The sequence below is a fragment of the Aulostomus chinensis genome, chromosome 23, assembly GCF_037954235.1.
Source record: "Aulostomus chinensis isolate RoL2024-O1b breed Wild chromosome 23, RoL_Achi_v1.0, whole genome shotgun sequence".
NCBI lineage: Eukaryota > Metazoa > Chordata > Actinopteri > Syngnathiformes > Aulostomidae > Aulostomus > Aulostomus chinensis.
Genome location: NC_141342.1, coordinates 5,245,888 through 5,270,566, shown reverse-complemented (window position 1 = coordinate 5,270,566; position 24,679 = coordinate 5,245,888). Strand labels below are relative to the sequence as shown.

At 47.2% G+C, this 24,679-nt stretch overlaps 1 protein-coding gene across 2 annotated transcripts in view; it reads left to right on the top strand.

The window, feature by feature from the left end:
• Positions 1 to 24,679, top strand: part of gas7b (growth arrest-specific 7b) — a 65,473-nt gene that overhangs the window by 31,176 nt on the left and 9,618 nt on the right. For both annotated transcript variants that reach the window (XM_086196182.1, XM_086196180.1), the window contains exons 4-11: positions 2,842 to 2,930; positions 5,549 to 5,602; positions 8,986 to 9,075; positions 13,310 to 13,425; positions 13,592 to 13,666; positions 18,849 to 18,927; positions 21,182 to 21,310; positions 22,045 to 22,168. In XM_086196182.1, the coding sequence (XP_086052308.1) occupies positions 2,842 to 2,930; positions 5,549 to 5,602; positions 8,986 to 9,075; positions 13,310 to 13,425; positions 13,592 to 13,666; positions 18,849 to 18,927; positions 21,182 to 21,310; positions 22,045 to 22,168 (756 nt within the window). The remainder of the gene's footprint in view (positions 1 to 2,841; positions 2,931 to 5,548; positions 5,603 to 8,985; positions 9,076 to 13,309; positions 13,426 to 13,591; positions 13,667 to 18,848; positions 18,928 to 21,181; positions 21,311 to 22,044; positions 22,169 to 24,679) is intronic.

The window sequence follows — 24,679 nt, the reverse complement described above, 5'->3', positions numbered from 1 at the left end:
AGTCTCCGTGAGCCTCCAGCTTAATATACGTGGTTGGCTCTTTCTGCAGTCTGGAGTCAGAAAGAACTGATGGAGGAGTTGAAGGCGTGTTTGTGAGCACAAGACTCGTATTTATGAGGTAACGTGCACTTTTTAGCGAGCTCCTCTCTTATTCTATAAAGAAGCACAAGAATGAGTCCTGAAAGCTGTAAATAATTTAGCATTGTTGCATGTCGAGTTCCCCCACCTTCAATGGGATTTTTGGTTTAATGTCTCATCTGAGATCTGTTAACCACAGATCTCAGTTTAAGAAATGTAAGGTTTTGTTCTACAGTATCAGCATGATGTCAGTAATACTGCACTCTTGACTTTCAAAGCTTTAAGAGTCTCAGAGCTGCCAAGTGTCTAAAGGAAACTACAGAGGCTGTCAGGGAAATTAAAAGTCATGATTAAAAAAGTTGCGCAGGAGTCATGTGTCTGTGGTGTAGTTTATATGTAGCCTAACGTTAGCTTTGTATCGCTAACAATTGCTTTAACGCTTCAGAAATGTTTAGGCTGTTGTTCATTTGTGAAGACTTTCCTGCACAACCAATAAGTGCAAGTCACTGTAGGTTGACACAAATGAAATTGATTCACAGCACTGACAAAAGATCCCACTGGGCTCTGGTTGAGAGAACCCATGAAGGTGCTAACGTGCGTTTGTCACCCTGTGTCTTTGTTTGCTGTGCACTCCTGTCTCTGTCGGTTTCCCGCCTTTTTTCACTCGCAGCTCGGTGTATCTCCCCCTTCAGCGCCTTCCTGCCCTCGTGTCCCCACACCTGCTCCTTCTTGAGTTACTCTGGTTGTCTGAGGTCGATTAAATCCATTCACCTGCCGTTTCTGTCCGGCGACCTCCACTTCCTCTCCAACCCTGACAGCCTCATCAAGCCTGCGGCGCTTTATGACTCAGATAAGCCTGAAATGTCCAATCGCTGATCTTCTATGTGAGGTTAACGGGAGAAAGAGGTGAAAGGTTATGAGGCTGATAACCTGTGATGAAGCCTTTAGGCTTGGCTCCTCTTTCTTTGAGCTTGTGACTGTTTTTACTGCTGCAGCAGCAGCAGCTGAGGCTGTAAGTGAAAGCATACTAGGAAGGATCTTCAGTTACTTGGGGAGGAAGTTCCTCTAACACAGGGGTGTCCAAACTTTTTTCAGTGTGGTCCACATACAAGAAAATATACAAACAGATGGGCCACAGACTGGAGGTGATAGTGTATTAAAGTTAGCAAAATCAGTCCATTGTAGGTTAATTATGCTTGATAATTGAAGAGACTTGAAGAAAAGAAAAAACGCAGCTCTCCACAATGTTTTTTTCATTTATTTTCTTTTGAAAAGGGTTGGCAGCTCGTCCTCAAAGCAGCAGGCTCAGGTTGCTCTGAGTCAGTCTGGTGGTGCCCTCACAGCACTGGAGAAGGGGGTAGGGGTGAGGACATGTCAGGCCTGTTATGCTAATAGGTTATTGGGCTTATTAGCACACCAACTAACGTTTGTTCGAAAATGTTATCGACTTGAATTAATGAGTACGAATTTATTAGATAATAAGGCTTATTAACATATGAATTATTAATTAACTGACCCTCCCCCTCTGACGCAGCTACTTCACACATTCCTCATGCAAATCTGGCTGCTAACTGGCCGGCAAGACAAGTAAACAACAGCATTTCAAACACAGCACAGCCTACTATTGATTGTTTGAACTTGAACACACATCTGGAACAACTGGATCGGTCCCTCACAGCTCCAAGTCTCGGTCCACTCCTGCAAACACTGCTGGTTGTCTGCCCGGTCAACCACAGGTGTCCGAGTGTCCGAAGCAGACAGCTGAAGCACCATTTCAGCCTCTTCCTCTGCCGAAAAATCACTTCCTGGCCATCTTTTTTCCCGCTCTGCCGCGTTCACCGGGTTCAACGACTACAGCGCTGCTTTACGCAGCCAAACTAACTTTACGCACCGCCGGTGTGCAAGCCTCCTGTTGTTGTCCTTGAAACCTGATCCCCTCATGCTCGGTACCGTTTTTTTCATCTGTTTATTGGCTAAAAGAATATCTACTGAAATAATCTCATAGGCTGCTGTCAAGTGTCAATCAAGTGATGCATGGTGTGCTTTGTAAACTGGGGTCTGGTTGGGGTTTCAGCCCTGCAGCTCAACAACCCAGGCCCTGATTGGCTCAGCCTGCTATTGATGTGTTCAGCAGACCGTCACCGTGACTGAGAAGGAGTGTCGCGGAGGTCAAAGCAACACTGGCTGCTAGCGACAGGGAGAGAGAAGGTGAAGCTAGCTAGGCGACTGTGGCCGCGGAGCAATCCTACACTGCAGTAATAACTGGAAGTAAAGAATGCTGCTAGGAGTGTTGTTAATTCTTCTTCTCTGGAGTCTTACAGATAAAGTTAAATGCCCATAGTTTAACGGTGATGACGTTGGGAGTTAGGATGTGGGTGTCGCTTGTCAGTTGCCTAGCAACATTTTCACTCAACTCCGGCTACAAGTAGCTTTATTCATCGTGATTGGGTGTTTCTTAATCGTTACACCACCAGGTTTCAAATGAGGTGTAACATGATCGGGTACATTGTTGTTGTTAAAATCCTGCTGAAGAGGTAAAAGTCAAGTTCCATGTGTGGGCCCGTATTCCATTATATTTTTAGTAGTTTGGACACCACTGCTCAAACATCTCAATCTGCAGCCTGGTCGAGTAAATCACTAGCAGCTGCTGAGGACACACACACACACACACACACACACACACACACACACACACACACGTAGTGATGGACTTGCATGGCAGAACTAATGATGTTTCTTCTTCTGTCTACCTTTGTCTCCCAGTGAACGGCTTCCTCTCAGGTGGGAGTCCCTCTCATCAGGTGGAGCACTCACACAGCAGCTTGGTCAGGAAGAGCAGCACAGAGCCACAGGTACAGCCTCTCCGCAACCCTACGCTGATCAGTTGCTCTCATGTTTTAGTCAAAAATTCAACATCCCGGTGACAGAAATGATGAATATTTAAATGCAGTTCATGATTATGATTTATTATTGAATGAAATCATCTTCTATAAACTTTGGTTTCAAATGAAAATGTAATCCAGAGACACTGTTCTGAAAACCAGCCGTAGCGGCGGAGGCGACAAGCAGCAAGATATGGTTACAGAGCCGAGGGGACTTCATAAGAAGAGCAGTACCTAACAATGCTGATCTCACTGACAGCGACTGAGCTAGCGTTAGCTTGCCGGGAAGCAGCAAGTCAAGGTTCAGCTAATGTTAGCATCATGTTAGCAAGCTACTGTGGTGGTCTGACATGTACGTGACATTACTGGAGTGCTGAAATGCTTGTTGCCCACATGAGCGCCCACATTCATCCGTCTGCTGATCCTGATCACGTTGACTTGTATAGCCATCATTTTTCTCTCAGTTATTCAGCTCAGCAGCTTATAAACTCTGACTCTTGGTTCTGTAGCCTCCTGGCGTTTCATTCCATCGTGCAGCAGCTTTAAATCACATTTCGTAGCTAAAGGATGAACTTGACAGTGAGGGACCGCCATGCCGTAAAAAGTCAAGGGATAGCGATTACGATGCTTCCTCTCCAGTGTGGGGGGGCTCGCTGGTGCTCCGCCTCTGTCGAGATGCGTTTTGTAAACCAACCGGGCTCAAGACCTAATCCTGCGCTACTTTATCGGAATGATGCTAATGTCAGCAGCTAGCAAGCTACTGTTTGCTCCCTACCTAAAACAGGCTTTGCTAACGTATCACATTGCATTTTTTGCAGCACTGACAGGGTTAGAAGTTGATGCTTATCTTCCAGTTGAACATTTGCATAGAAATGGAAAGGTTTCTGCTGTTTATCTGTTTGGAGCTGGTCAGGGAGCTGCACACAGGTTTACGGCAGCATTGATGAAACATCGACGCCTCTCCCAACTTCTCCAGAGGCAGTTTGATGGCATCTCAGCATACAGGAAGTGGAAGTTCAGTTTTTGAAGAGTCCTTGATGCCTCGCTGCAGTCTCAGACACCCTCCTGAGACAGCGTGAGGAACACACCCTCAGACTCTCACAGCCTCCAACACAGAAGAGAACAGCCAGATGTGTCTCTCCAAAACAACTGAGGAACAGCCTCCCAACATCAGCGCCGTGTTCAGGCCTTCAGTAACCTCCAGGAGGAGCTTCAGCGTTCCTCTCAACGAGGGCAGACTTCATTCATCTTGTTTCCTCATAAAGCTCTGATTTAATACGGCTCTGTAACCTCCTCTCTTCAGCAGTGGGCTTCAGAAATGGTCGCTGAGTTTCAAGGCACCAAAACACTCACAGAGGCAAAGTGTCACAAGCAGCACCTATCAGGAATCAGGGATTTTTCAGAATAAAGCTCCTAAAGCAAGATCCGACAAAACCACCGGAGTAATAAAGCCCGGGTGCTTTGATTTTGAAGGTGAAATCACTGCTCTGGGAGGGATTTTTGCAATTAACTGTGATTGTTAAAAAAAAGAAACGAAACAACAATGAGCTTCCTAACAACGGGTCACTGTCAGAGGAGTTGACATGATCCTTTTTAAATCAGTTTTTGTGTGTTCACGCATGTCGTCATGTCACAGGCTCTTATTGCTCCGTCGGTCTCTGATTCCTCCGGCACGCTCGGCTGTGTCGCTCACCTGCACTGCACTAACTCAGCGTGAGCTGTGCTTGATAACACAATCGTGATGTGTGATGTCTTTCTACTTTTTCCATCCTGTAATCTCCCCTCCCTCTCATCACCCCCCATCAGTGGAGCTGCTGATGGCAGCTACCAGCAGATTAATCCCTCCTACACTATCTGGTCCCTTGATCATAATTAAGCAGGCAGTTACACAGGATCCACCCACCACTTATTCACTCTAGACCCTCATTCCTCTCCCTCATTGCATATCAAAGCCCAGCCTTTGATACAGTTTATATACACACACACACACAGACACACACACACACTATAAACATGTATATGTCTGTATATATATATATATATATATATATATATACATACACATATTTAAATATTTATATATGTGTATATATATATATATATATATATATATATATATATATATTTAATACATACCTATATATACACATACACACTCGCACACAAACATCTGCTAATCTCCGGTCCTTCTGTCTGTGAGGGAGAGGAGGCTCTAACTGTGTCCCTCTCTGTTTCAACCTCCTCACACACGTATGGTTCATTAAAGGAGACTGGAATGACTCTGTTCTAGGAGTTGGAGAATCACACACACATGCATCCACTCTCACAAAGGGAGAGAAAGCTTTGCTTTGCTCTGCAGAACTATCCTCCCTACTCTGCTCAGCAACACACACACACACACACACACACACACACACACACACAGCAGCAGCAGCAGGAGCAGAGAGAACACCAGACAGACTCTAACAGAGCTCACCGGGAAAACAACAGTGTTTGTGTGTGTGCGAGTGACGGTGTGTGTGTGTCGAGCAGTCATGTCTGACATGGAGGACGGAGGTTTTGACGGACCGTCCTTCTTCTCCCCGCAGAGCCCGGGATCAACGTCGCCCACCAGGAAACAGAACAAGGAGACCACAGTCACGGTGAGTGGGAACTCTCGTCTCTCTACAGAAGCCCTGAAGGTCCAGATTGGAGACTTAACTATGTTCTTCCACAACTTTGAAAACGATGCGACGGGGAAATGGAGTTTTCAAGAGCGCAGATTTCCCTGGTGGGGGTTTTTATGGGTGTACTGCATGAGTTGTGCGCATAAACTACAAGTCACCGTGAGAGTATCATTAAAAGTGCAGTTCTGACTATATCAGAGCTTTCTCTCCTGTCCTGTCTCCTGCGAGGGGAGTGTTTGGTGCGTGTTGTCAGTTGCTAGTACACAGATACACAGTGACATCATCCTAACCAGCATCCAGATGACTGCTCCTCTGTTGTCACGTCATCAGCTTGATAAACAAGAGTAGTGCTGCTTGTGTGAGGTTATGGAGTTCTCTCAGACTTCTGTTTTCTCAGAAGCTTTTTTTCTTTAAATACAATATTGCATTTGAAAGCAGAAGAGATTCAGTGCTTCCATAGCAACCAGGGTGGTGCCAGCGATAGGCAGATGGCTATAACGTGAGAAGGAAAGGTGAGAGGGGCTCCAGAAGCGCTGAGTGACAGCTCAGCTCGTCCTGCTATGGGCTGAATGTGGAACTTCTATATTTTATTTTAGCAAAGTTTATAGAGACAACGGTGGCAAACTGACTTTGATCAAAACAACAGATTCCAGGTTAAAGACCTAAAAAGTTTCATCTGCTGAGTTGACCTGCCTAAATTCACAGTTTGACTTCTTTATGACTCCAGAATGCAGAAAGAGCCAAGCACGTTGACATACCTTGAAGCTAATGGCGACTTACCTAAAAACAGCTTAACTGCCCAAAAAAGGCCGTTTACCAACTCTCAGTCTTGTTGTTGTTAGCCATCAGTCTCTGTTAGCTTCAAGCTAAATTCAGGACACGTGACTGGCTCTTTCTGCATTCTGGAGTCACAAAGCTGTAATGCAGGCGCGGGGGGGGGGGCGACTTTGTTAGCTCCCAACACCTATGTGTGACCCATCACGCTAGCTTGATATGCTAACGTGTACGTCTCATGTTTGAAAGTGTCATCCTTGGTCATGGAACCCTGCCGTCTGCAGCTGTCAGCTCAGGTCAGCAAATAGTTTTATGCAAATGCAAGAAAAGTAAAACTTGGAAGTCGTCTTGTCCTCTTCTTCACCAAAAGAAGCAGGGGTCTATCTAAACGCTGCTCGCTGTCCCCCGCTGGACCCCAGCAGTCGCCAAATAGGAAGCCATTCCCTCACCCAAATTATAAGCTTCGTAAGCCAAGATAAGTTTGAATTAAAGGCTTTCCTCTGCAGATTTGCACTGAAAGGCCAGGCTCCTCTGCTGCCACGGAAGTTTCTTAAATAGAAACAGGGCATCCTTGCTGCTGGCTGTTTACCTCGCGAGGTTAATTGGAATGAATGTGAGAAGATAAAGCTCCTTTTGTTGGCTCCGGGGTCCGGGCCAAACCTGGGTCTGCATGTATCTTTATTCAATGACTTAATTTATTTCCAGCATACAGTTTCTTTCCCCTCCTTTCGTCTCTGTCCTTGTGATGAAACATTGAATTGGAAGAGGGTTTTTTGTAGTGGCGACTCAGAGTTTCTGTCTGTTAAATCTAGAAGGACTAACTTGTTAAATCCTGACCGTGAGCAGCTGCATCCCAGGCAGCCATCAATGCTATAATCCCTTTTGACTAAGTCAGGCATGTATTGTAGCAAACGTTTCCGACCCACTGTGGGGGCTTAAAGGGTATGAGAGCACTGAGGGTCGCTACGGCAGCAGGCTTCACATACGCTCCTGTAGGGTTGCCCCCCGGCGTGGCTGAGCTCCTCACACTCCACGTCACGGGAGGAGGACACACAGTTAACTGTACTGACATGTTAGATGGTGCTCGATGGTGAGTGGCTGAACAAAGCGTGGCGGTCCCAAAGAGGACGAGGAGGGTTTTGGATCGGGGGGAGTGAGAGAGACCAGAGAGCAACGCTGGGTCGATTCAAAGTGTCCTCTCTACATGTCTACTCGGAGCTGCACAGATGAGTGTTGCCAAAGCAACGGAGTGATTGTGCTGAACACAAGTGACAAGTTTGTGTGTGTGTGTGTGTGTGTGTGTTCTTGTATTTGCTACATACTGAGGACTATAATACGTATTTACCAACAAAGTGAGGACATTTTAGCTGGTCCTCACATCTTCAAAGGGCCGTTTGAAGGTCAAGACTTGGTTTTAGGGTGGAGGTTAGAATCAGGTTCTGGTTAGGTTTAGGGTGGAGGTTAGGGTCAGGCAGTCGGTTGAGATGGTTAGGTTTAGGGGGGGGGGGCTAGGGAATGTATAACATCAATAAAAGTCCTCACAAAGATATAAGAACAAGGATGTGTTTGTGTGTGTGTGTGTGTGTGTGTGTGTGTGTGTGTGTGTGTGGACCCCACACAACATCTGCACTGGTCAGTTTTCGTCTTCGTTGTCTTTTCAGAGCTTGGCGACGGTTCGCTTCGGGAGCTCTGCTGACTGTGTATGGGTTCAGAAACTCTGGGATGAGTTTGTTGTGTGCATGATTGAAAATGGAAACTTCGACAAACAATGACGTGGGCTCTGGTTCTATCAGTCATGATGCGACTCTTTCCTGGAACTGAACAGCCAACAGCCGCCTTCACCATCAGAGGTTCAGGTCAACACGGTCAACCACTTCCTGATGTCGCGGTTAGTGGCAGTAAATCAGCTGATGCAGCAGTTCATGGCGTCGCCTACCAGCTCAGGAGCCACTGGTTGGGTTCCCCTCGCTGCCTCCAGTTGTTTGGGTGTCTGTTCAAACCCAACTGGCCGTGTCTGCAGTTGGATGAGGGTCCTGTTTGTGTCCTGGTTGATCAGGGAGCCTGTTTGAGGGGACAGACGGAGACTGGTGGATACACTACGTCCTCCTGGTCAAGTTCCTCACCTTCAGGTGAAAAGATGACGACTCCATGTGAGGGAGGAAGCGCATGGTAGACTGAGGTGCTCCCCTGACAGCAGAGGGGCCGCCGCGATCAGAATCAGCTTGGGAGCGAGAACTGGTGATGTTGGGAGAAAAAACAGGGACAAGGCAAAAAAAGGGGCTGTTGGTGTTGATTTCTGTCGGACACTTTTACAGTGACGAGGGAAGACTCACGAAAATGTGTTTGTCATCATCCAGCGTCACTGCTGGCCAGCATCCCGACTGCATCCAAACACAGAGTACAGAACCGTCATCATCTAACAAACACGCGCGCGCCACCACGTGCGCCTCAAAGAATGCATCATGCAACGCTGCGGGACTGTAAGTGGCATCAAGCTGTCTGTCCTCCTAGTGATCCTCTCTCTCTCTCTCTCTCTCTCTCTCTCTCTCTCTCTCTCTCTCTCTCTCTCTCTCTCTCTCTCTCAGATCAACTGTGTGACCTTCCCGTTACCGGCGTTCATGCCGGAGCAACAGCTACTGAAACCTGACGAGTGGAGCTACTGTGACTACTTCTGGGTGAGTTCACCGTAACTCTTCAGGGCCCCGCTGCTGCCAGTTAACCATGAGGAGTGGCCATCTAGAGAGCCTCCTGCCATCAGAAATACTGTTTAGCTGCAATACTTTATGTCAGGTAAATGTAACAGGACAAAAAAAACTAGAAATTCTCTTTCTCTTTGTATATTTGGTCTTAAATCCAGCAGATTGTGTGTATATCCATGGTGACTGTGCAAAGAAGAAAATATAAATAACAGTAATAAGGCAGAAAATGACCCAGCAGCGTGGCTCCAGTATCCCCCAGCACTGTAATTTTCCTCCTAATTATCTGTTCAGAAATATTTTCTGCCTGTTGGGGACACACGAGACAAAAACATCCACTTATTTTTAGGTTAAGTTCAACTCTTTTTTTTTTTTTCTTGCCCAGAACTTCCTCTACAAAGACCTTTTTGTTCATGTTGTATCGACAAGCATTTCCAGACTTTAACTGGCTGAAAAATGGATTATCAAGATGATGGCGGTCTGGTTCAGCTGGTCCTGAATACATGCAAGTGTGTTGGGAAGTAATACTTTTATCTGTGTATCGTACTGCTGATACGACACGCAACGCGCGCACACACACACACACACACACACACACACACACACACACACACACACACACACACACACACACACACACACACACTCTGGGATTTAAAGTGCGTGTACTCCAGAGCTTAATCAGGGTTCCGTCTTTGCAGAATTATGATTACTGATCAAATGAATCGAACCAAGGGTGAAATGACGACGAGAGAGAAGCCGTTGAAAGAAAGAGTGAGACGGTGGCTGATCAGTGGGAATTCCTCTGCCAGTCCCCAACCACAGCAGAGCCGTGCTGGTGTTTGTGTTGCTGCTCTGCTAGTAAATCGCAGCTGAACCTCCAGGCAGGCGCAACACCGGCTCCCCTTCATCTGCACCACGCCTCCATGTTCCTGTCACCCTGGTCGTGCTGCACGCTGAGAGCCGGTGCTGGCTTCATAAGATCTGTGAGGCAGGATCGTACGTGACACGGAACTCGCTGGAGCCTGTCCCCCCCCCCCACAGAGTAATCTCTCCCAGGTGGGATGACCTCGTCAGCACAGCCAAGGGAGTGTGTAGGCAAAGTTGACAAAACAAGTCTGTTCAGAACTCATGCTTTGGAATGGAGTGGTGTGAACAGGCATACTGCTGCCCTGTCCTGGGTCCTTCAGTACCATGTAGAGAACCGGACTTGGAATCAAACTTAGTGGAACTTCTTTTGCAGGCGAGTCTTTGCGCGCGTGTGCACAGCAGATGTTGAGTGAGATGTGTTCTTTTCACCATAACTACAAAGTCACAAGCAAGTTTGCTTCTGGTGTGTGACTCTTGGGGATTCACGGACTTGATTGTACATTGTTGAGTTCGCTGCAACAAATGGCCATATTTGGAGGTGGACCCACCCCTAATGAGCTAGCTCATTTACATATGAATAGTTGTTTGAACTCATTCACTCTCGACACATGAAAAAAAAACCATTTGCTCCTCCGTTGGTCTCACACAGTTGCTGTGATAGCTTCTTCAAGCTCCGATCATTTCTTTGAATCCTCTTGTTTTCCCATTGAACATGAATGTTAAAAGTCAAGTAGAAATCCTGAGCATGAGATGGAATTTAGTTTGGCACCTCAGACGTGGTAACAACAAAATCAGAGATGATATAGAGAGAGAAAAGGAAATTGAAAACTAAATATTCAGTTCTGTCCTTTGAATCTCTGCACAAAGGAGAGAAGGAAGGAACCTGGAGTGTACCAGCAGGAGAGCGGCGGCCACCTCGCTCCTCTCCGACACGGCCAGTGGCTCTGGCCAGCTTGGCCAGAACCACTGGCCACAATTACAAGAGCAATATCAATAATAATGTTACAACAACTCTGCCTTTTCCTGCTGCCATGTTATTTGCCGCGACTCGCCTGTAGCTAAGAGCTCTGTATCCACGGAGGTCTGGACAATCTCACGGCTCATCTTTAATTTGTACCCCATTTTTTGTGTAGAAAATTCGGTACAAATTGTATATTTTTGTGTACACGGCATTTATGCGTCCGGAGCATCATTTTTATCCTGCGATACAAAAGTGCAGGACAGCAGGAGTTGCATCCCCACGTCGAGCTGGTAGTGATGCGCTCTGTCTAGTTGTTGTTGTGTGTTGCGTATCCCACGGACCCAGAGGAACACGAGCATGGGCTTGCAGTCACGTGTCTGGCTGCTGTGTTGTTGGTGGAGCAGGGCAGGTAGTGAACAGTGGATTTATCAGAGCTGAAAACAGTTCCCTGCTCCAGCTGGAGATGGAAGCCATACTTCACCCAAAAAAGAGTATTTTTTAATTGTATTTACTTACAAAACCAATACCTTGAGCTCAGGAGGACATTTTTCACCACTACATCACGACATTGTGACTCCAGAATGCAGAAAGAGCCAGTGCATCACGGCCGCGCCAAACCCAGAGGTGCTCCAGTTTGTTATCTTAACTCAAATTGCTGCTGGGCTCCTGATTATACGGCTGAAGAGAGACGTGAATGATAGCGGGCGATGACCTTGAGAGTTCGTGAACTGAGGTTTTTGGGCAGGTTTGCTGTCGTTCGCCATCAGTCTCCATTCGCTTCCAGCTCAACATGTGGGGCCGGTTCTTTTTTGGTTCTAGGGTCATAAGAATATGACGCGGGGGGGGGAGCTGTGGAGCTCAAGACATCGATGAGAGAGTAATTTTTAACATCACTGTCAACATATCCATCCATCCATCCATCATCCATCCATCCATCATCCATCCATCCATCCATCCATCATCCATCCATCCATCCATCCATCATCCATCCATCCATCCATCCATCATCCATCCATCCATCATCCATCCATCCATCATGCATCCATCCATCATCCATCATGCATCCATCCATCCATCCATCCATCCATCATCCATCCATCCAACATGCATCCATCCATCCCTCCATCCATCCATCCATCATGCATCCATCCATCCATCCATCATGCATCCATCCATCCATCCATCCATCCATCATCCATCCATCCAACATGCATCCATCCATCATCCATCATGCATCCATCCATCCATCCATCCATCCATCCATCATCCATCCATCCAACATGCATCCATCCATCCATCCATCATCCATCCATCCATCCATCATGCATCCATCCATCCATCCATCATGCATCCATCCATCCATCATCCATCCCTCCATGTTCTCCCTGTTCTCTTCGTAGCTCCACCTGCTCACGTCCCCGTCTGTCCATCAGTCCCTTCCTTTTCTCTCTCTCTTTATCTCTGTCCCTCTCTTTCCTTCTGTCTCTCTGTCTTCCTCCATTCTCTGTCTTTGTCTCTGCCCCGCTCTCCTGCTCTCTTTCCCCCCAACCGGTCAAAGCAGAAGGCCGGCCCCACTGATCCTGGATCTGCTCGACGTTCCTGCCTGTTAAAAGGAAGGTTTTCGTTGCCGCTGTTGCAGGATGTGCTGCTGATGGAGAATTGTTGGGTGGAGGTTCATTGAAGGAGTGAGGTACCAGACCTGCTCTACTTGGAAAGAGTCATGAGATAACTTTTGTTGGGATTTGGCACGAGACAAATAAAATTGACTTGACTTGACTTCTCCTGTTCAGGGTGGTGGGGGTGGAGCCTATCCCAGCAGCCTTCCCCCTGGACAGGTCACCAGTCCATGGCAGGGCCAACACTAGAGACAGACAACCATTGGCTCTCCCAGCCACACCTACGGTCAATTTAGAGTCTGGATTAACCTGGTCCCCTCTTGATGTCTTTGGACTGTGGAGGAAGCTGGAGTACCAGAGAGAACCCAGCAGGAACAGGGAGAACATGGAGACTCACCCAGAAAGATCCTGTGCTCCAGCTGTGGCTCCACCCACAACCTTCTTGCTGGGGGGCCACCGTGAGGACCACTGCTCCACCGAGCCGCTGTCAACATATCAATTCATTCATTTTCATTTTCAATTCATTTTCAATTTCTGATATTTAAGTCTCATGTTCCGATGTGTGAAAGTGTCCTTCCCCGTCAGACATGAAGGCCAGTTGCTGCTCTGACAGCAGCCTCTATCTGATGATGCTCTATTAGCTCACTCAGCAGCTGATGAGTATCACTGAGCCCTGGTCGGACACCAGTGTGGCGTCCTCATGCTTGCTGCTGAGCTCTGCTTTTAAAATTGCATTTCTTGTGTGTTTGCTGTGTTTATCTGCTAGACTGATAAGAAGGATCCCCAGGGCAACGGCTGCATCACAGGATTCGATGTTCTGCTGCAGAAACAGCTGAAGGGGAAGCAGATGCAGAAAGAGATGGCAGAGTTCATACGAGAGAGGTATCTGCTTTTTCCATCGGCTATCTGTCTTTCTTTCATACTTTATCAGTTGTCATTCAAACATCCCCTTTTTGTGTACATCGCTGTGTTACCCCACAGCCTTTACACAACTCTCAGTCCATGTGTGTTTCCTGTGTTGTAATGAAACTCTCCACTTCCCTCTTAGGATAAAGATAGAGGAAGAATATGCCAAGAATCTCTCCAAGCTCTCCCAGATCCCTCTGGCAAGCCAGGAAGAAGGGTGAGTGACCCTCTTCCAGGTGAACTCCTCTCATCATCCATCCTGTCCAAGACTTCCTCCTGGACGAGTTTGTAATAGATTGTCATGAAAGCTCCGTGTAGTGTCTCCATCCAGAGCGATCATGATGAGCAGATCACATACGTTGTCCTGTTTGGCTGCCGGTGGAGGTGTGCAGAGGCCAGGAGCAAGGCGGTGTCTAGATTTATACAGTTACAAAGGGAGCCGCGAGCATGGCTCTCTGGGCTGTGGGGAAACAAACATTCACACGAACTTTGCAAGTTGAACCAACTTCAAGGAGCAGCAGGTTCACACCAGCGGAAAGAGTGTATTTTTGAGCCGCTTTCTATTCGACTTCTACTGAAAAAATATTTTTAGCATGTTAGCTATCTGGTGTAGCAGTGGCTACTTTTGTTGACGCTACATCATCAAGCTCATGCCGTGCACCAGCTTGCAGGTTGGATTTCAGCATTTGAATCTTGTGTCGTTGCCAGCGTGGCCCCTTTAGAGCTAGGCTAACATTAGCACAGCATGACTAGTGTGGTCACCAGCAGCAGAGCAGGCAGGAGAGCTGCACCAGATGAGCTCACCAGGGAGAGTCCTCATCTCCACCTGCTGTCACGAATCACAGGGAATCTGGTTTTTCTAGGGTTTATAAGCACTGGTGTTGTTCTTTGGTTCAAATATAATTTATGGTTCACGACAACAATAATATGTGACATGATGATGCAAACGGAGAGATACAGAGCCAGACAACCCGAACAAGACAACGCAACCATACAAAAACCCAGATCCAGTACGAATGTCGCAGCAGAACATCTGAGTGAGACAGTTTTGAAGTTGAATGTCTGTTCCGAGTGGTTGTGGTAGGTGCAGGTTAATGTTCAGTCTGAACAATGAGGCAGCCAGGCTGACTCTCCAACCAGGCGAGACGTCCCAGTGTGAGTCGGGGTCTGGAGGTCCTGTCAGGGATGCTGTGAAAGAGTACGGCCTGCCTGTAAATCACAGCCCGCTTTGATCTCCGTCCTGCAGCAGAATACTCCAGCTATGAAGAGAGAGAGGAGGGGTGTGTGTGTGTGTGTGTGTGTGTGTGTGTGTTGTGGGGTTTTTAGAGGGGAATGTAAGGAGGCCCTGCAGTGAGAGGGAGTCTGGAGCCACTGGTTTCTCTTCAGTCTGACACCAGAGGGGCTATCACGCTGAGGCTAGTGCTTTGTCTGGTTCTCTGAGGGACCCTGGAACATGAAGTACCAGGAAGCTGAGGGCATCATGGGCCGGCCCATGACAAAGACAAGAAGCTGTGATTTTTAGGAGTGGTGCCTACGGCAACATTATTAAACTCATCATTATTTATAGATTCCACATGAAAAGAGGGACAGTGTGTAGCAACATCAAGCTTGAAATTATTCTGAAAAACTTCGACATAAGTTAAGTGTGTTTGTGTGTGTGTGTGTGTGTCAAGTGTGTGTGTAATGGCTCGTCTGTAGTTTAATGACTGAGGCATAAATTTATGTTTCTGTGCTCTTCAGATGAGCAGTGGTCAGATGTTTTCCTCCCTGCATCACTTCTTCTTGAAGAAAGAGCCAGGCACGCACACTCAGGCGACCGCAACAGCAACAAACAGGAAACCTGCCCAAAAAATGGCACTTTACAAACACTAAAATCTGGTATAATCCACGTCTTCTTAATCGGGTTACTTTGATTTGAGATGAAAACAAACAAAAAAAACCTAAAACCCTCCGTCATCATCAAGGAGTGCAGACGAGCGCTTGAGCTTGGGTCACCAGCTCGCTGTGCTCTGTGCTAATTTGAACCAGAAACAGAAACAGATTGTTCAATCCATTTCCGTTTCTGTCATATAAAAAGCGTTTGTGGACTCCTGATCGTACGGTCGGATTAAGAAAACGTGGATTCTACTGAAGAAAGAGTTTGAGAGTTTGTAAACAGACGTTTTTGGACAGTATAGCTGTTGCTAGCCATTAGCCTCCATCAGCTTCTAGCTAAATACGTGTGGCTGGCTCCTTCTGCAGTCTGGACTCACAAAGAAGTGATGCAGCAGAGACAAACTGTTTTTTTTAAAGCTGAGAAAAGTACTTTTTGGCTGAAGTATGACTGAAACAAATGTCTTGAATGAAGAGAATAATGACTATAATCTGTAAACTGATTCCAGAGAAATGGTCGATGGTGGGAAGCTCAAAGCTAAACTGCAGGAAGGTCATTCACTCACTTGGATTTTGCTCAGGTTGAACAAAAAAATTTAAATAACTTTGCAAGCTAAAGTTGTCAGTGGGTCCCGTTAGGTGCACCGCCTGTAACACAGAACAATTACAGGGTATTTACAGTTCATTTACAGTATTTACAGTTCATTTACACTATTAACAGTTCATTTACAGTTCATTTGCAGTATTTACAGTTCATTAACAGTATTTACAGTTTATTTACAGTATTTACAGTTTATTTACAGTATCTACAGTTCATTTACAGTATTTATAGTTTATTTACAGTATTTACAGTTCATTTACAGTATTTACAGTTCATTTGCAGTATCTACAGTTCATTTACAGTATTTATAGTTTATTTACAGTATTTACAGTTCATTTACAGTATTTACAGTTCATTTGCAGTATCTACAGTTCATTTACAGTATTTATAGTTTATTTACAGTATTTACTGTTCATTTACAGTATTAACAGTTCATTTACAGTTTTGCTCAGTAGCAACTTGTCTGTGCAAACACAAGTGTGCCTGATGTTGCCAGGTTTTTCGTAACATCTAATCAGCATATTCCAGTAGCATGAAGTGCTACATTTGACCTTTAGAAAAAGCTGCAACACATTCCATCTCTTGCAGATTCACAAGGAATAAATCCCACTCTTATTCCAGAATGTTCCTTCTCTGCGAGCTGAAAGCAGGCTAATTGAAGGCAGCATGTGTTAGCAGACTGTGGATGAATGTTCATGTGTAATTGATGTGAATGAGTCAGTTTGGTAGTCTTTTCCACTCTGAGTACTGGAACACTATGTCGTAGCATTTGTATTTTTGTAATTGTCACTTGTCGTAGACCCACTGCAGCCCGCCAGGAGAATGGTGCCTGAGAAACAGCCTGCAGACCAGGCTTAGCCGGGCTTAGCCTCCTCCTCACTCTGAACATGCTTATAAGACCTCGCCTCTTCCTATCAGCATGCAACTGCAGGGCTGGAGTGGGACAGAGTTGTCCCATATAGAATCCAGATTATGCCAGCCGGGTCAGTCTGCCCACACCCAGAAAAGTGCAACACAATACTTTCATTATGCTCCCCCCCAGGCCAGCGCTGTTGTCAGGCAGCACAATCACTGTTTTGTTGGTCAGTTTCTACCATCCGAGTGGCTGCAGCCCAGAACCAGCCGTCTATTTTTTCCTGAATTTACCATTTGTTTGGTGGAGATGTGGCCACAAGGCATGTGACCACTTTTTATTGCTACCAATCCTGCAGAGCGTCTGCTCTGTTGAATAGAGAGCAGTGTGCTGTGTATGGCAGGAGATGCACAGGATGTTATTGGTTGATTGTCTGGGTTACGCGCCTCTGACTCTACTGAACGTTTGGACTGGGCTGTCCTGAAGTTAGTTTACGTGTTAAGCATGCTGGAAGAATACATATTACTGCTCCATCATGTAGCAAAAGAAGTATGAACTGGTTATATTGGAGTCGCATGTGCCAGCAGGCACCTGGAGGTCAAGAACCCCTAGATGGCGCTAGTGGGTCGAGGAGCATATTTTGCCAACACCATCGGCAAACAGGAACTTTGTAGCGAGACTTTGGTATGTTAACCAAGATCTTTCTGGCCTTGAAACGGGATGATTGTGGCAGGACGTTAGGATATTTACAGGCATCGTGGGGAGGAATTTCCCAGGTTTTTATTGACATGTAGATCAGCCAGAAGTGCTGAGTGTGCAGAACAGCCCCTGCAGCATCAGAACTCGGGTTTGCATCCGTGTATTTTGATGTGCACGTCAGGGCTCTGTTGTTGTTGCCTAATACAATGAGATGTTGCCAGGAAAGCGAGGGCCTGTGAACGGGACAGCTGAGCTAACTAGCTCCCCTCTGCCAGCAGCCGTGACCGGTCGGTCCTGTGATGTGTGGTTGTACAACCACGGATTACAGGTTCTAATATTGTATATATAATATATATATAATACTGTCACATGAAATATACCTGACATGCACATGAATAGCAACACAACAATTGTAGCAGCAGTTCCAGGACTTTGGTCCCTGGATCGTTTGTGTTATCATCCCTAAAGAATCAGGGACCGAACTCCTGGCAATGACACGAGGTGGCATTTATCATCAGTTCTTTAAAGCCAAGGCCCCCCAGTGGCAGCAGAAAGATAAGATGATGTTGAACCCTCCATGGACCCTCAGCAGAGACTCAGCAGTGTGTTGATTGAATCTCACAGTCACATGCAGCTTTGGCATTTGTGCGTCGCTTCTCAGCAGAACATTGAACATGCGTGTGATGTGACACTGAAGCTAAAATCACATCTGCAGAACTGTGTTCAACCAGCTTTGAAAATATCTCAGAGGATTTATTGTCAAACGCCATGATGTCATAGAGGCACAAGTGGCCGAGTTCAGACAGAATCAGGAACCCTTTGGACGCCAGTCTGAGGGAATTCCACGCCTTCATGGCGCTTCAGTGTGACCCGCTTCCCCGTAAAGCCCATCAGTCCTGCACGACGGTCTGTCACCCATCAGAATCCTGATGTTCGTACGTCTGACCTGCTGGAGTGTGTAGTGTGTACAACTGTTACTTTTACTGAAACACTTCTCCTCCCAACGCTCTGAGCCTTCGTCCCCCAGCTGAGCTGGAAATGATTCCATCCATCCTCGTTATCTGCTGAACTGGCCGTGGACCTCAGCTCGGCCCCCTAGATTTACTGGTTAACGCTGAGTCTGTTGAACTTTTGCACCGACTCTACAGCTGAACTCCATCTGTGTGTGTGTGTGTGTGTGTTAGGATGTACCCTGCCCCCTCACCAGCTAGGCGTCACTCCCCTGCTCTCCTCACACTTTCCTCTCCTCTGCTCTCCCTCCCTACACGTCTTAATGTACATTTGTGTGTGTGGTCCCTCCTCAAACAACATATTAAACACCCCCCCTCCCTCTCTCCCTCTCTCCCCCTCTCGCTCTCTCTGATCTGTTCTCAGGACTCTGGGGGAAGCCTGGGCTCAGTTGAAGAAGAGTCTAGCTGATGAAGCGGAAGTTCACCTGAAGTTCTCCTCTAAAGTAATTCATCCTACTTTACACATCTCTCATATGCATCCCTCCATCTTCTCCCTCTTCTCTTGTTGAGGGTGGTGGGGGTGGAGCCTATCCCAGCAGCCTTCCCCCTGGACAGGTCACCAGTCCATGGCAGGGCCAACACATAGAGACAGACAACCATTGGCTCTCCCAGCCACGCCTACGGTCAATTTAGAGTCTGGATTAACCTGGTCCCTCTTGATGTCTTTGGACTGTGGAGGAAGCTGGAGTACCAGAGAGAACCCAGCAGGAACAGGGAGAACATGGAGACTCACCCAGAAAGACCCCGTGCTGCAGCCGGGGCTCCACCCACAACCTTCTTGCTGGGGGGCCACAGTGAGGACCACTGCTCCACTGTGCCGCTCAACTTTCATTCCACCAAATAGAAAATGTGCAACGTAATTAGCTGTGCATAGACAAGTTGCTGCAGGACACTGAATATACTGCTACACCATACCCCTGGTGTGCCTACAGGTTGGTTGGTTGTCCAACGGGAAGTTAGCATGTCAGGGAGGAGGCGTGTTGGTTGTCCAACATGAAGTGAGCCTGCCAGGGAAGAGGCATGTTTATATTCCAACGTGAAGTTAGCATGTCAGGGAGGAGGTGTGTTTGTAGTCCAACGTGAAGTTAGCATGTCAGGGAGGAGGTGTGTTTGTAGTCCAACGGGAAGTTAGCATGTCAGGGAGGAGGTGTGTTTGTAGTTCAACGGGAAGTTAGCGTGTCAGGGAGGATGTGTGTTTGTAGTCCAATGGGAAGTTAGCATGTCAGGGAGGAGGCATGTTTGTAGTCCAACAGGAAGTTAGACTACAAGGGAGGAGGCATGTTTGTAGTCCAACAGGAAATGGTCATGTCCTGGTTCCCCCACCAACAGGAAGTGGACATCTCCTGGTTCCTCACCAGCAGCCAATAGGATTGCTCCATGTGATTGTGGGTGATTGAATCAGTAAATCAGCTCCGGTGAACAGAAGTTGTTGATCTTCCAGGTTCAATTCATCAGGATCTTCTGTCGTTGTGGATTCAATCAACCAAATTGTATCCATAAACCCTGAAATCACAAATCAGAATTTGCCTCGAGGAGCTTTCCAGTCTGTGTCACATGACACGTCTGCTGCCCTCAGTCCTTCCATCAGGGCAACCAACACTTCCCTAAAAATACATAGGAGAGGGAAGAAAGCCAGAAACCTCAGGGAGGGTCCCAGAGGAGGGATCGTTCTCCCGGGGCGGACAGCAGATCAATCAGAGTTGAGAGCTCACTTAATAGTGGCGCCGTTTCATTGCGTGACGCTCCAGACCTGAGAACTGAGGGAGTGTTTCTAGGTGCTACAGAGGGGCTGAGCAGAGTTACCCTCCTCCTCTCAGCTTTTCCAAACACTTGCTGAAATAGTAGTTTTTCTAAGTTGCCGGTTGCTGTTGTAACCTTGAGTGGCTGTGACTCACATAGAAGACTTCACATGTAATTAGCTGCCTGATGCGTCTGTGGGCTGCAGCACACGTGTGACGCAGCACATCTGACACGCCGCCCGCCTCCATGTGCATTCAGGATGTTGAATGGAAGTTACATTCATGGCAGCAACAGCCGCAGCATCGTCGTGGTTTTTCTCTCCAGGCCCAGGAGAGTCTCGCAGTCACGGCTGATATCAAGGGAGTGTCAGTCTATGGTGTGTGGTGTTCAGTGCCCGGGCGTCCGTGGAAGCGTCTGTGGAAACCAAGTCGGTCCTTCAGAGGTTCAGAAGGATTTTAGTGGAAATGAAGTTGCAGTGTTTGTTTGTAACGTGGCTACGGTTGGAGACTGGAGCCCTGCTTCCTCCTGAGCGCTGCCCTGCTGAAGACCTTATTACTCCAGAACTGAAAAGTTGTTATGCTCATTGCAAGTTTTTTCCCCCTTTTTTATTTTTAAAATACATTTTTGAAAAACAAACACTTGATAGTATGAATTAGACAAAGTGAAGACAGTGCTGGTTTGTGCTTTTTTAAAGAAAAAATACATGTTCAGATTCAGGGGACAGAAACAGATGCTCGCTGATCCCCGACCCAAGCTGAAGTTGTGAGCGACTCGATCATCAGTTCAGTCCGGATACTGACCCGGTCCCAGTCATGGGCCCTGGTCCTGGGTCAAGACTCAGGGGTGGAGCTTCAGAGGGAACTGATTTTTTCCAGAGTGATTAAATCCTCTTCAGAGGAAATGCAGGATTCCTCTTGAAGGACCAAACTGTAGAAAACTCTCCTCTGGTTCATGCAGCTCCAGAGTGAGGTGGAGAAACCGTTACTGAGCTTCAGGGAGAACTTCAAGAAGGACATGAAGAGGTTCGACCATCACATCGCTGACTTGAGGAAGCAGCTGGTCGGTCGCTATGCTGCGGTGGAGAAGGTACATACACACACACACAGTTCTCTTCTAGTACTTTTCTCAGCTGAGACTAAAGTTCCCCATCTTTTGGATCAGCTGATGTTACCTCCTGCAGTGTTCGCTCTGAGGAGAGACTCAGTAGCTCCCCATCTCAGCTGATGGAGTATTTTAACCAAGACTTAGAGGAGGCTCCATTATTTTGCATGTGAAGGGAGATAAAATATCCAGATGATTGCTTTTAGGTAGTTTTGTCTCCAAAACTGCCCTCATTTTTCCTTCCTGTGTCACTCCTTTGTGTCTCCAGAACGCAGAGGCAGTCATGCATATTTAGCTTGAGGCTAATGGAGGCTTAACAGCTAAACTGTAAAAAAAGTATACCGCGTCTCAAGAGTACCATCCAGTGTAGTACATGATAGGCTCACTTTATAAGCTGTAATAATAGTAATGGTACAATTGACTTTTACTTCTCTGACCGTCGAACCGACCTGCTCGTGCATGTTCACGGTACATTCAGTTAAAGTCCTCGGAGGATTGACCTTCATTGAAAGAGTCTGACACTCACATGACATCACATAACAAGGTACTACAGCAAGTGTGCTACAGAAATCAGTCTCCATGATGGTCTTTGTGTTACTTTGGCTGCCATTGAATTCCATCAGCAGTATTAAAAAGGTGTTAAAGAGTCTCCTGTGGAACTCGGAGGAACCTGCATGCTCGTGTGTGTAATGACAGCTGGGTGTGTTCACCTCCGTCAGGCCCGTAAAGCTCTGGCTGACCGGCAGAAGGAGCTGGAGGTGAAGACGCAGCAGCTGGAGATCAAACTCAGCAGCAAGATTGAAGAGGACATCAAGAAGGCCCGCAGGAAATCCACACAAGCAGGTCAGAGCCAGGGGCCACAGGTCACTGGGGGGGGTCACGGCCTCAGTCAGGTGTTTGTTTTATCAGGCAGGCGGGCGGGGATGCTGCTCACTGTGGGTGTACTGCTGCCTCTCCCTCGGTTGTGTAAGACGCTGAAGGACTGGCGGCTACCAACGTGAGAACGGCAATGCTGAGTGTGCAGCCGACATCATCGTCTGTGTTCTGTTAGCGGACCGCATGTGGGCGTGGCTTAAATTTGAGGGACTCAGTGGAGTCACAGAGACATAAAACTGCAATTCAGTCCAGTGTGATCGTCTAGCGCCACATCAGAAAAGTCACCTCATCCCACTTCACTCTTTCAATTAATTCACAACCAAAAGTTCCCAGTGAAAAGCAAAGCTGTGAAGCAGCCACAAAAACCTTCCTTGCAACAGTGCGAGCACACCCAGGCGCTGTGTGGGCGGCCATCTGCCTCAGTGGGGGGGGCAAATAAACACAAATAAAACGAGTATTGAGCCGTACAGAGACCCAACATTCCTCCATGAGCGAGCACCTGGTGACAGTGTTGACAGACAAAAGCGCCGGAGCAGACCCTGGCGAGGTGGGTGGCCGTCCGCCTCGACCGGTGGAAGCGAAGGAGAGACAGTTTACACGTCGTTGAACACAACAAACAAGACCAAATCATCCATCCATCCATCCATCCATCCATCCATCCATCCATCCAGGCCGACAGGTCACCAGTCCATCCAGGGGTCAGCAACCGCTAACTAAAGAAGCTAACTAGCATGTTTGGTGTGGAACACACTCCCACACAGGGGGACATGCCGACTGCACACAGGGAGGCCAGAACCGGCCGTCACAACCTGCCGACCCCCGCAGCACCGTGCTGCCCGTTAACGGACGAACGTTACATGAAAGGAGGTCACGTAGAAGGGCTTTTGAACCTGATATTCATTGGTAACACAATTATGGCTTCAAAGCTCCGCGCCGATGTGACACTGTAATTGGGTTACACATTTCCTGCCCCTCATACTTGACTTTCCCATCTTATTTGACGTTTATCAAACTAAAGGTCACGAGCTGTCCGAGTTTCTGCAGCAATGTTTAATCCACGGAGGCGGCTGCAGGCAGGAAGCTGAAACCAGACCGACATTCTGCTCCTCCTGCTGCTCAGACAAAATTCCATCTGAGCTGAGACGGAGTATTTTTGGGTGTTTTATTGCATTTGTCTTCAACAGATGCTGCCATCTTTTCTGGGACGCAGCAGTCTGTCCCTCTGCTGGCGGGGCGGTCCTACATGAGGTCTGTCCCTCTGCTGGCGGGGCAGTCCTACATGTCTGCTCTAGAGATCGAATGATATGGATTTTTTAGTGCCGATACCGATTTTTTTCCATCACCTTAAACCGATGACTCATTCAGGCTCGGGCCGATGCTGCTTTTGCTTCCTCAATAATAAGACATGTTACGGGTCTCCGTTCTAAAATGATTAACGTTTACTGAACTAAATTTGATACTAAAACAAGATGGGGAGGTGGAACATGCAGTAAACAAGAGGAATTAACCCTTGTTCAACTTCACCAAACCCACATTAAAAAAAGAAAAGAAAGCGTTCAGTGCTCTGAATGAAATAAACACAACATTTAGCATAGATAGAAAATGTACAGTAGGATTTAACTCAATCAAACATTCAGATGAAAAAATGAAGTCAGTGCTAAAACCACGCCGCAGAACTGGATTAGTTCCGTTTTTAGAGCCGTTTGCTGTCGCTATCACGAAACATGAACACATCAATGTTAAGTTAGTACTGCGTCTAAAACCTTTCCCCCATCGGAAACGTTATCGCTGCTACAGCTGCACCGCCCTGCTTCGGGGGAGAGACACACGACGCGCGTCCAAGCGGCGTCGTATCACCCTGTGTTGGTAACGGCTGTCTATACGGCCTCCAGTTTCAACGTGGATGGAAATATTTAAGTCGAACAGTTAAAAGATGCTTTTGAAGTTAAAAGTTGCTTCACTCTGCACCCTGGAGCAAGGCATCGTCTGTATGTGTCTCCTAGCAACACAGAGCTGCCCGTGGATACCTGTCTATAAATCACACCTACGTATCGGCCAATGCCAGTACGAGAGAAAAACGCAAAAATCAGCCTCATATATCGGGCAGCCGGCCCCTGGTCTGCTCCCTCTGCTCCTCCTCCTGCTCTGTTTGCTGTGATTGGTTGTAGGTCAGAGCCAGTCTTGCTACTGGGACCCAGTGGCAGATGTGAACTGGTCTGCTGGTGCCAGGTCAGATGTACGAAATCAAATCCAAGCCTGGAGCGTCATTCATGGCTCTAAACTGGACCAGTGGTGACTGGGAATGTTTCCGGCGTCATCCGGTCGCCCGGAAAGTCATGGAAATCGAAAGTAGCAAATTCCAGGCCTGCAAAAGTTTTTGGAAAATAATAATGTCAGAAAAATGTCTCAAAAAGTTCTGACATATTAGGATGATGTGACCGAGTGAAGGGAGCGCTGCTGTGGTTGGTGTGGTTGGTA